This window comes from Salvelinus namaycush, chromosome 2, assembly GCF_016432855.1.
Source record: "Salvelinus namaycush isolate Seneca chromosome 2, SaNama_1.0, whole genome shotgun sequence".
Taxonomy (NCBI): Eukaryota; Metazoa; Chordata; class Actinopteri; order Salmoniformes; family Salmonidae; genus Salvelinus; species Salvelinus namaycush.
The window spans coordinates 20,996,204-21,008,666 of record NC_052308.1 but is presented as its reverse complement, the minus strand read 5'-3'; the positions used below and the strand labels follow the sequence as shown (position 1 = coordinate 21,008,666).

At 42.0% G+C, this 12,463-nt stretch overlaps 1 protein-coding gene across 2 annotated transcripts in view; it reads right to left on the bottom strand.

The window, feature by feature from the left end:
- The window catches only part of LOC120024796 (E3 ubiquitin-protein ligase PDZRN3-B-like), a 133,628-nt gene extending 121,693 nt beyond the window's left edge, over positions 1 to 11,935 (bottom strand). The window contains exons 1-3 of one of the 2 annotated variants that reach the window (XM_038969110.1): positions 11,162 to 11,935; positions 4,074 to 4,160; positions 1,332 to 1,439 (exon numbers count right to left, since the gene is read on the bottom strand). In XM_038969110.1, coding sequence (XP_038825038.1) covers positions 1,332 to 1,439; positions 4,074 to 4,160; positions 11,162 to 11,875 — 909 coding nt within the window. In that variant the 5' untranslated portion in view covers positions 11,876 to 11,935. The remainder of the gene's footprint in view (positions 1 to 1,331; positions 1,440 to 4,073; positions 4,161 to 11,161) is intronic. The other variant, XM_038969120.1, reaches the window with a different exon arrangement.
- Between the last annotated feature and the right edge of the window lie 528 nt (positions 11,936 to 12,463).

Here is a 12,463-nt window from a genome sequence, read left to right as displayed (position 1 = left end):
CTGCTCTACTTTCTTGACAGCACTGTCAACAAGGCAGGTCCTACAGGCCTTAGTTTTGTCGCACCTGGACTACTGTTCAGTCGTGGTCAGGTGCCACAAAAAAGGACTTAGGAAAATTGCAATTGGTTCAGAACAGGGCAGCACGGCTGGCCCTTGGATGTACACAGAGAGTTAATATTAATAATATGCATGTCAATCTCTCCTGGCTCAAAGTGGAGGAGAGATTGACTTCATCACTACTTCTGATAATACCTTATGAGAGGTATTGCCATGTTGAATGCACCGAGCTGTCTGAACTACTGGCGCACAACTCAGATACCCATGCATACCCCACAAGACATTTCACAAGAGGTCTCTTTACAGTCCCCAAGTCCAGAACAGACTATGGAAGGCGCAGAGTGCTACATAGAGCCATGACTACATGGAACTCTATTTCACATCAAGTAACTCATGCAAGCAGTAAAATTAGATTTAATAAACACCTTATGGAACAGCGGGGACTGTGAAGCAACACAAACATAGGAACAGACACATGCATACACACACGATAACATACACACACGTACTCATGGATTTTGTACTGTAAATATGAGGTAGTGGTGGAGTAGCAGCCTGAGGGCACACAGTGTGTGAATGTAATGTAATGTTTTTAAAATTGTATAAACTGCCTTAATTTTGCTGGACCCCAGGAAGAGTAGCTACTGCCTTGGCAGCAGCTAATGGGGATCAATAATAAATACAAATACAGTAATGCACAGTTAAACTTAACATCTGAGTTCCATGCATCCTTTGTGACAACCTCTGGTTCACACTAGAACTATAAAATAAACCTTTGTGATGTTGGTTTTCTGTACACCCTTAAAAGTGACCCGCGGGAGCACATGACCTTTACACAGTGAGATTTTGTATGAAGGCGAGAGGATGCTGCTCCACAGCAGGTCTGTCAGAAGGAATTTGTCAGCTTGTCAGTAAACGAGTGCCTCTTTTGAGCAGCTATAGCAAACATAGAGAGACAGCCTGGGCTCAGGTTGGTCTAACTCTATTTACAGTGCTGTCTCACTAAAAGTCTTAATGATTACCATAAGAGACATTTGCTGCATGTAACTTCTGCAAATATAGTCAAAGTTGTTTAGCAATGTTCATCTGTTACTGTTGTGTCTGTATTTCAACAAAACATTCCTGGTTTTGATCGTCTTTCACCATCAGACTCTCTGTTGCTTTATTTCTTAGCATGGAGAAAATGCTAAGTGCCGTGCTAAATGCCCCAGAAGCCACCTCACCTCCTGGTTCTTGGCCTTCACACGAAACGGTACAGAAGGTCAATCACATACCTCCATTATTCTGTCGTGGATCTGAAGGCCTCCCTCCTTGTCTGTTGGTCCCTTCTCAACGATCTTGGATACAAAAATGCCTTCATTCAAAGTGCCATTATGGTCGTCCTGTGGGGAAAAAACTGCCATGTTAATGACCCATTTTCTGATCATCTTAGATAACACATTGATGAAATTGATTAAGAAATAGTTGTAACTATTGAAGATGATTACATAAAAATATTTAATTACAATACATGGTAATTTACTTTAAAATATTCAGCAAAAATAATATCTTTAAAATATTAAACAAATCTCTTGCAAAATCTGCCTAACCTACTTTCAAAAGTCGTGAGGACATTATGCAGACAATTCAAAATGGTTTTCCCATTACCCATTCCCACCAATCAGGGTCAGAGACACCCTGCCGGTCTTTACATGTGAACGCAACTGCAGTCATCAACGCAGCCTTGTTAACCCAGCGATTAACCGCAGGGCTCAACAGCCTGCAGTGACTGGCAAGTGGTTGCAGGTGCACATTACACAGGGCTTAATGTTGGGCTCCACAGAGCCCCAGTGCCAAATTGGCCTGCCAGTTGACATTTTTCCTAGGGCTGGATAATACAACTGTGACCCAGCCCGTTAGAGGGGCTAAATGTTGAATGGATGTGTTGGAAGGATATGAGTTACTCTGCGTCCATCAGTGAGGCTGTGACCCCTGAGTTGTAAGAGCTACGATTGGCTTAACAAAGCACTGCCAACATCCCTCTCAGCTCTCTCCTAAAACCACATCAAACCAACCCTGCGCCTCTGCCAAGTCGTGCGACAGTGTGCTAAATTTATATGGAATACTTAAAGAAACCTCAGAAGTCAAGGTGTGAATGCTGCAATTCATTATTTCAGGTCTGCTTCCTTTTTTTCCGAACTCATCACAGCACATTGTTAACTGTGAAACAAACACATTTTCCCCAAAAATGGCCCGGATTGCCAAGGGAATGTCACAGCAGGAGAGTGAGAGGCCTGATGCTTTGCCATGCATCCCCCTGCCCTGGGGCCACAGTGTGGACAAACTCAGTACTTAGACCCTACATTGTCTATGAAGGCCAGCCTTTAATCATACTCAGCCTGGTGTCCAACCCAACTCTATCTCTGAATCGCATCAATACTAGTCAAGGGTGAAAACGCCATTAATCAATAGTTTATTGTAGAGGATTTGGTGACCTCTTTATGAAGTTATTCTAGCCTTAAAGACAATTCGAGCAAAAGTTGAGTGCATGGGACCCCCTTTTGTAGCACAGGTGGCTGGTGGCACCTTAATTGGGGAGGACGGGCTCATAGTAATGGCTGGAACGGAGTAAATTGAATGGTATCAAACACATGGTTTCTGTGTTTTAATACCATTCCATTTACACCATTCCAGATATTATTACAAGCCGTCCTCCCCTCACCTGCCTACTGTGTTTTGTAGGCCCGCAGATCAGTTCCCCAGATGTAAAAATAACAAAGCTCTTTTCATTTGATAGCAAAGTGCATATTTCAATGTACATAATGAGCAATAACTTAAACATTTTCTCTTCACTGTCAAAACTCTCTTTGGGTTGATGCATGGTTCTGTCAAGTGAACCGGAAAGACCATGGAATCCAGAAAAAATGCTTTCGGTGTTTGGTCCTTTTTATAGTTTCCTGCTGTAAAACGTTTTACTGTAATAATCCATGTCGCCACAGCAAAGTGCGTCACTATAGCAATTTAAATGAACCACAGAACAACAGCCCTGAGTGGAACACTTTGGCACACATTCTTCCCAGTAAAAAAGATACTGCGAACTGGGACCAGCTTACTCTGTACAGAGATTGAGATGCTCCAAGTATACGAGACCCAGTTCTAACTGATCTCTGAGCCCAAATTTAAAAAGTATCTGAGTAAGATTGCCAATCTTGGATCAGGTCCCCCCTTTCCATATAACTGTATTCATTATTATCTAGAAAGGCAAAACTGATCCTATATCAGTCCTTCTACTCTAAGAATCTTTGTGAATACATGCCCTAATCCCAGTTCAGCAGTGATATTGCTTCCCTCTCCTCTCGGGAGCCAATGGCATCATTAATGATTGTCGGCGAAGACAGTGAGACAGTAAACACAGAGGCCATAACAGGTTATCAGCTCAGGGCAGAGGACCCACTTCACACCACGTCTGTTTTTACCATGTCATCATAGTCGCCTCAATTAAAGAGGACAATAGTGTGGGCACAGTCATAAACCTTAATTTGATCCTCATATGAAGTAATTATAGCTTTATCTGAAAAAACAAATCAGCTAAACCTAACCATTTAACAAACACAATGCGATCTATCCACATAGGCTCAAGAGAGATACTTTTTTATTTTACCTTTTTTAAAACTAGGCAAGTCAGTTAAGAACAAATTCTTATTTACAATGACGGCCTACCCCGGACGATGCTGGGCCAATTGTGCACCGCCCTATGAGACTCCCAATCACAGCCAGGTGTGATACAGCCTGGATTCGAACCAGGGACTGTAGTGACACCTCTTGCACTGAGATGTAGTGCCTTAGACTGCTGCTCCACTCGGGAGCCCAAAAAATACTTGCACTGTGTGTGCAAGCTATGTCGGTATAGGGGTAAAACACAAAACTATAGTTAATCGTAGTTCAAGTATTTGCCTCCATTCCTGATTTCCCATATGACACTTGGCTGACCATCAATGAGATAAAACAGTAACCCAGAGATGCCACTTGTAACCTACCGCACATGGTCGTCCTCCCACGATGTTGAAGCCCAGAGAACCTCCCTCCCGATGAAGGATGGCTGTGACGTTTTTTGTCTCCCCGCCCTGTGGACAGACATACAGAAAGAGTACAGGAAGTCATTAACAACCCAAATTACAAATATCACTGAATAAAATAAATTGAACAAATCATAAAAAATACTAAAATAAAACTCCCTGCAGACAGACATACAGACAGGTAGACAAAGAGCAGGTGCTTATTTTCACTTAAAACAACACAAAAATAACTTGGAATGACGCAGTAGAAAGTACTGAACAAATCTATGAAATTAACCTAGAAGTCAATTGAGTATTTGAGGTATGATAGAAATAGCCTCAGGTAAAAGTGCAGAACCGCAAGCTACTCCATACACCGTAAATGGATATGTAAAGGTATCAGCGTAACCAACATGGCTGGTAGCAGGTGGGGGGGAGATCCATCTGTTCTCACATCTTAGTACTTCACTGGTGTGGACCTATATCATGATTCTCTGTGGCTTAGCTAGCTCTCTGGGAAAGAGCTGTCAAGTGACTGGTTCAAGCAAGGGTTAAGGCTTTTTCCTTCGCTCTCTCCTTCTCTTGCTCCAAAAGCCATTTGCTATGTGTATTAATACACCAGTAGACCTCTCTGTCAATGGAGGGATGACAAGTGGAACGCTGAGAAACCAGTGCAGTCAGCTCTCTTAATCTGCTTCTTAAGGGGACAGTCAGAGGGTGGGACTGGTGCTGGGACCATCATGTCAGTGGTCATCCCAGTATGGAGAATGCCATAGCATACAGGGACTAAATATAAAAGCAGGTATTAACGGTATGTACAGTGTCATGACTGAGTCCGGCTTCCATATAGGCTACAGGATAAGGTGCCGAGTACTAGCCTATACTGTAGGTCTGCCATGGAAAAATGTGCACTGCTGCTGGAACAAGTTGTGAAGGCGCATGTGTACTGAGTTCTATGTTTCAAAACAACTATTGGCTATTTCCTGAAAGGATAATGGCATATCTAAGAATATGAAAAATATAGAAAGACTGAAAGTAGAAGGGTAGGCAAGTTAGTCAATGCATTCAGTATTGTCCCTTCCTTTTATACTATATGTTGTAAGGATAGCCTACATCTGTAGGAACTGAGAAACAAGACAATGTGTACTGAGGACTGAAAACTTCTAAAACCAGTGGGGTGAGCATGTCATGCCAGACAGACACTAATCCCACAGACAGACGCCAATCATCACAGACAATGTTGATCTTGCTTCGCATTCACCTAACCTATGTAGCCTTATTTATGACAGAATCACGGAGAAAGACCACATCCCATATTCAGCCCAGTCAATCTTAGCCAGTTTCCTTATTCTGTTCAGTTCTGTACATTTGTATGTATTTATTTAATTAACCTTTATTTAACTAGGCAAGTCAGTTAAGAACAAATTCTTATTTACAATGACGGCCTACCAAAAGGCAAAAGGCCTCCTGCGGAGACGGGGTCTGGGATTAAAAATAAAAATATAAGACAAAACACACATCACGACAAGAGAGACACCACAACTCTACATAAAGAGAGACCTAAGACAACAACACAGCATGGTAGCAACACAACATGACAACATGGTAGCAGCACAAAACATGTAACAAACATTATTGGGCACAGACAACAGCACAAAGGGCAAGAAGGTAGAGACAACAACACATCACGTGAAGCAGCCACAACTGTCAGTATTAGTGTCCATGTCAGTCAGAAGCCAGGTGTATATCAGCACTGGAAAGCTGGCCTATGCTATGTTTTCCTGTACATTTTTCAATGTGGCTGAGATTCTGTGTTCCAAACCCAGCAGTCAAAGGAGGTTACCTGTCACCATTGATATTTCTCCTGTTATGGCAGTCGATTGGAGAGCAAATATGTCAGCCTGAATCTGATTTCAGAAGATCTGATAACACGTGACCTGAACTAGCCCATGTAAAAACACAGACGCTGGTTCGCTGAGATTTGCAATGCAGCGACAGTCTACATGTCGCCCGACTCCAACAGTTAATTCCACTTGTGTCTTTCTGTTTGATACTGCCACAGATACTGCCACATGTGCACTGAGGTTACCTGCCAAGCAATCCTGTTCATACTGCTTGACTGAATCTGAAGAAAAAATCTGAAGAGAAAAAGCCTTTTAAACTAACCACATCATCCACATAATTATTTTTTTCTAGCTTCCTCTTTTTCTTTCATGGATAATTAGAGAAATAATTCCTTTGGAGATGTTTTCCAGGGATTAGAGCTTCAAGGAGGAGAAGAACTTTCTTTGTTCATCCACTTTAACGGAGTTTGTACAGTGCAGCCATTTCAAAGGATTGAACAGACAGTACTAGATAAGAAACCTGAATCTATAAAGTGTTTTGAAAGTGTAATCTTAATCTCTTTCCTCCTCTGGTACCAGGCTGAAAAAACATGTTAGTTGTCAAATCTGATAGTGTATCAAGTAATACTGTGGTAATGGGGTGCAGCACACATTTTAAAAGAGTGCAAAAGCAAGGGGAGAAAACACAATAACACTAGGTAAAGGTCTAAACAAGTCCCACTACTAACATGTCTGTCCAACCTGGACTCAAGGGCAGACATAACATAGTACTTGTACATCTGGGACACTACAATTAGTATATGTTATGTTTCATATGGTATTGTATGTATTAATTTGTGGATGTTCATCATTCATTTTGTATGATATGTTACGAATAAAATGTGTATATGTTTGTTGTGGCTAACGTTAGCTAGGTGGGGGTTAAGATGTTAGGGGTTAGGGTTAGGTTAAAGGGTTAAAGTTAGGGTTAGCTAACATGCTAAGTAGTTACAAAGTAGATAAAAAGTAGCTAAAAAGTATTAAGTAGTTGCACAGTTGCTAATTGCTAATGTGACCGACGAGGCTCGATTGGGTCTTATGGAGCAAAATTGAAATTGTGTTTTTTTACATTGGATAAATGTAGAAGCTCAGAGATAGAAAATGGTATATCATACACTACAATTTAGGAACAATGGGAAAGTAATTTTGAGAAAATGGCCATTGTATGTTTTGGTACACCTACTGCAGAGCTCTTCTTTGTCTACACCCGTTCAGCATTATTCACACCCTCTTAAGCTTTAGCCCCACCCATCTCGTTAAGGATTCACGTGTGAGGCTATGTACTAAACAACCAAAGATTTCAAGACTAAAGGCTGGTTTAAACTACAGGTCTTTTTGTAAATTTAATCTGGAGTGCCAGAGTGTGCTCTGAACGTTCTTAAACACGTTGTCAGATTTTCCGTTCGTAAATTCAGAGCGTTTCGCTCTCGGCGCGTTCAGAGCGCACACTGGACTCTTTTGCCGAGGAGTAGGGTTGATTCTAGCGTTCTGACCTAATAACAGCAGTCAAGCACCCAAGCTAACTGGCTAACGTTGGCTAGCTTGCTAGCTACTTCCAGACACAAATAAGAGAACAGCTCACTCTGACCATCTTACTCGCCCTAGCAGAGCTGTTTAGGCTGTTTTTATGTTATCCAGAGTGTTGGTGACTGCAACAGTGCTGCTGGCAAAAATTGGATTACGCTTTTTTGACAATGTTTACTGACACCAGCCATATTCAACGGGTGTTGAGCATTTGTAAATTTGTCAGTTATTCTGCGCTCTGGTACACTCAGATGAGAGTGCTCTGTAATCGGAGTAGATAGCCAGAGCAAATTTACCAGCTACGACTATCAACAGTTATCGCAGTGACATCATAAACATTCTATTGAAATAGTTACTTGCATAATGGAGTGTTTTGCTAGCTAAACAATGAACCGAAACATAATGTAGCTAGCTAGCTAAACAATGAATCATAATCCCAACTCATAACGTTACTACCCTGCATGAATCTGCAGGTAGCTAACCAATCAGGTTCAATGTTAGCTAGCTAACATTAGGCTATAACTAGCAATGCTAGAGATACAAATATCAGATCATACACGTAATGTCAGCTAGCTAGCCAGCCAGCTAATGTTAGCTAGCTAGCTAACAGTACACTAACTTGAAATGAAAACAACTTTCTGACAAAATTAGAAACATGCAATATCTGAAAATGTAGCTAGCTAACCAGCTAGCAATGAGGATTCGGCCCAGAAGCGGCCCTCCTCTGGGGGGCCAGAACTGATTGAATTGGGTTTCATACTCAGCCCAGAATCAAAATGAATGACTGCCTAGAATCGGCCCAAGTACATTGGGCCATTTCCATCTACCAGAATTCAGTCGACTTTGCCGGCATCTTACCAGAATCCCCCCAGAAGCGGCCCAATACAAATTTAAATAAATATATACAAAATTTCCGACTTAGTAATTTTAAATATTACTATTATACATTTTATACATACAAATTATACCCATCAACAAAAAAACATTTTGTGTTGGAGGTAATACCACACACCTGGTGACCGTGTCAGTGTGCATGCACCTGGCCCGCCACAGGAGTTGCTACAGCGCGATGGGATAAGGACATCCCAGCCAGCCAAACCCTCCCTAACCCAGACGACGCTGGGCCAATTGTGCGTCGCCTCATGGGTCTCCTGGGCGCTGCCGGCACGGGTCTCGAACCAGCATCTGTAACAACGCAGTTTGCACTGTGATGCAGTGTCTTAGACCGCGGTGCCACTCGGGAGGCTCCATCCACTAAGTTTTTAATGCCTATCAATTGCCTTGCACAAAGTATCAAAATACAAAAATACTACACAGGACTCTTAAAGAATTTCATTTAAATGTTAATTGTATTTTTGATCACAGAAACAATGAGAAAGTATGGAAAAATAAATAATGAAATGTTAATTATAAAAAAACCTGTGTCATCATCTGCCAGAGAGTAGCCCCAATTGGCCCGAGCCCCAAGTAATATATACATTTGGGCCAGATAACTCTCACCGGAATCGGCCCGAGCTCTATCCCCGCACTCTAGCCAAAGGTACTACTGCTGAAGGCGGCTCAGACTCGGGCCACATGACATCGGCAGACTCTGACTCTCAGCCGGGTGCCCCGACTCTCAGCCAGAATTGGCCCAGATCCACTGTGCTAGCTGGGTAGGCTCTCTTACCCGTATACATGGATGGACGCTTCTCCTTCTCTGTAACGGATGCCATGGTTGCCCTTAGTTTGAAGATGTAATCCGGAGACAGGTTTTTTATACAACAGCAGTGTGAACAGTGTGTTCTCTCTTTCAACTCCGTCTGCATATTTGCAATCAAACGACAGAATTTTCTCCATCTCCTTAGCTATCATACTCTAATTCCATTGATTTCAAAATTCGGTCCACCAGAAAGTGGACAGCAACAGTTATGCGGTTTTATTACGTGATATCCTTCAAAAAAGCAGCATTAGAAAGGATTACCTACACATACTGACCAGCTCATATTATAGACAGAAGCTACATGGCAGACCAATCCGAACTCATCTCTTGGCATGTCCAGCCCACTCATTATCTCAGCCAATCATGGCTAGTGGGAAGATTGCTCATTTTTCCGGGGCTAATGTAACAATTGTATTCGTATTTACAGATGGCATAAAAGTTTGTTATGAATGCGCATTAAAGTTCACCTGTTCCAGAAGGCATTTCTGCCCAAAAAATGCAATTTGATTAAAAAAGTGTACTTTAAATGGCTCTCCTGTGAAGTTGTGATGTGCGACATATGCCTAGTTTCCTGAAAAGAGTGACAAATGCTAAAGTTGTCCATGATGAGATTCGAACACGCAATCTTTGGGTTGCTAGACGTTCACGTTATACACCCACCCACCCTACTAAGTAACCTTGTCTTATGTAGCCATACCAAACATAACATATCATACTAATTTGAGTGTCCGGATTTACCCTTACTATGTTACATCTAGTCTATGAGACCAGGCTGGTGTGTACATTCCCTTATAGTCAGAATGCTTGTAGGCTTGTAGTGTACCTTACCTGTTCTTCCACCATGTGTTGATATGGACTTATTCAAGATCATAAACATTTCAACCTCTCCCTAGCTGACCAGAAGGGAGGCCTCTATCCTTTTATGTCCACTCTGTTGAGTCTAAGACTTGGCTATAGAACATGGCAAAAACTATGCACTGACTAGCATATAAACATATGCGATATACACTGAGTGTACAAAACATCAAGGACATATCTTTCAATGACATAGACTTACCAGGTGAATCGAGGTGAAAGCTATGATCCCTTATTAATGTCACTTGTTAAATCCACTTCAATCAGTGTAGATGAAGGGCCTATTAAAAAGTATTTTAAGACAATTGAGACATGGATTGTGTGTGTACAATTCAGAGGGGGAATGGGCAAGACAAAAAATGTAAGTGCCTTTGAATGGGGTATGGTAGTAGGTGCGAGGCACAACGGCACAATCCGTGTGACACCAGTAAATATTTGTCCCTCCCCCAGATTGCCAGTTGGCTGTAAATGCAGCAGATAGACATATTTAATTGTTTTAACCTTTATGTAACTAGGCAAGTCAGTTAAGAACTAATTCTTATTTACAATGACGGCCTACACCGGTCAACGCTGAGCCAATTGTGCGCCGCCATATGATACTCCCAATCACGGCCGGTTGTGGTACATCCTGGATTCGAACCAGGGTGCCTGTAGTGACGCCTCAAGGGCTGAGATGCAGTGCCTTAGACCACTGCGCCACTCGGAAGCTCCATCTAATCTATATAGCCTATGTATGGCAAACTGAGGAAAATAGACAAACTTTTGGCCATTACTTGTCACCTACAAGTAGCCGCATTCGTCGTTAGAAATGAGATTAAACGCCATTTAGTAGTAGACTAGGCCTAATGCAACGGTGTTTGACCACAGGAGACTCAAAGTATATATGGTCAATAATTTAACCTGGCAGACATCGTACCACTAAAGTTTTAAACTGGTTAATACAAACATATATAAGGAAAATGCAAAAAAGTAGAGCAAATGTGAAAATAATGACAGTACGCGCGCTCTATAGATAAAAGATAACATAGAACTATGGACAATCACAAACAAAGTAACTATTTGTAATAGCCACAAATTCCGTAGCATGCTTTTTGAAACGTTCTTACCTTGCACGGGGGAACAAGGGTCCTAGTCAGCGAATCGATCCTTGCACTGTATTCAGTGAATTTCTTCTGATACTTCAGCGCTGTCATTTGTAGCTCATTGTGCACCGCGGAGAGTTGAGCAAGAAGTGATTTCTCTCTTTTGCTTGATTTCAATGATTGCTTCTTGAACTCTTTGTCCAAGTTGACCACCTTCCCGTGCAATGCACTATTATGTGCTTTCATGGCTTTCAAACAGCAATGGGTGTCTAGTTTTTGCTCTTTGTGGATGAGCATCAAGCCACATCCACTGTCGCATATCCCGACCGGTCTGTAATCACACGATTCGCGCATATGGGCATCCATGTCCTTCAGATTGAGCACCTCCTTGCATCCTTTATTCCTGCATTTGGCCGGTGAGTAATCGCACATCTCGGCATGCTCTGCTAGATGATGCAGCTTTACCACTTTTTCACAGCCTCTGGCATGGTTGTCACACTTTATGTCCAGCTTCAGAATCAGGTTTTTCAGAGGGAGAACGTGGTTCAGCTCTGTCGTGGAGATCCTTTGACATTTGACGGGGCAGCTGCTTTTCTGGACAACCCAAGGCAGCACACAGCTTGCGCAGAAGACGTGACCACACGGAGTAGTGAGCGGGTCTTCTAGAACTTTATTACATAAATTGCATTTAAAATCTGGGTCCACAGCCCCTTTAAACCGATCCAACTCAAATCCCATGTTTTTAAATAAATCCAAAACTCCGCCGGGATTCCCACAGATCGAAGTAGGAGTAATGGGTGTTTTAATTTGTCATTGGAGGAGTATCCTGTAGACTGACTTCAAGCTCTCCTGATTGTCTAAACTAATTGACCGAGACTTCTTCGGGAAAAAAGTGGAGGAATTCTCTACCGTAACTGCCGTAAGAGCCGTGCAACAGACTGAAAAGCAATCATCAATTGGCCTAATTTACGAATCGAAAAATTATTTAAGCTTTTTAAATTGTAACTCAATCGAGGAAACGTTTATTAATGCAATTATTACATTGTAGTTACGAAGAAAAATAGGCTGCACGTAGGGGTGTCATGCACCCCAAAAAATCTAAGGGGACACAAAGTATGTGAGGATGGCTTGGGGGTGGTACATACGTAAATGGGCGAATTTAGCATTTTTTCAAACACATGAAACAGCTTTTTCCTGCAATTTAGAGCCATAATCATTATACATAATGCTATGCTTCTCTGTAGAGGGATGATGCTCTGAGTGTGACTTCTCATTGTGTCAAACCATGTTAGTGTCTGCGATATTATTACACAAAGCTATGGCTCT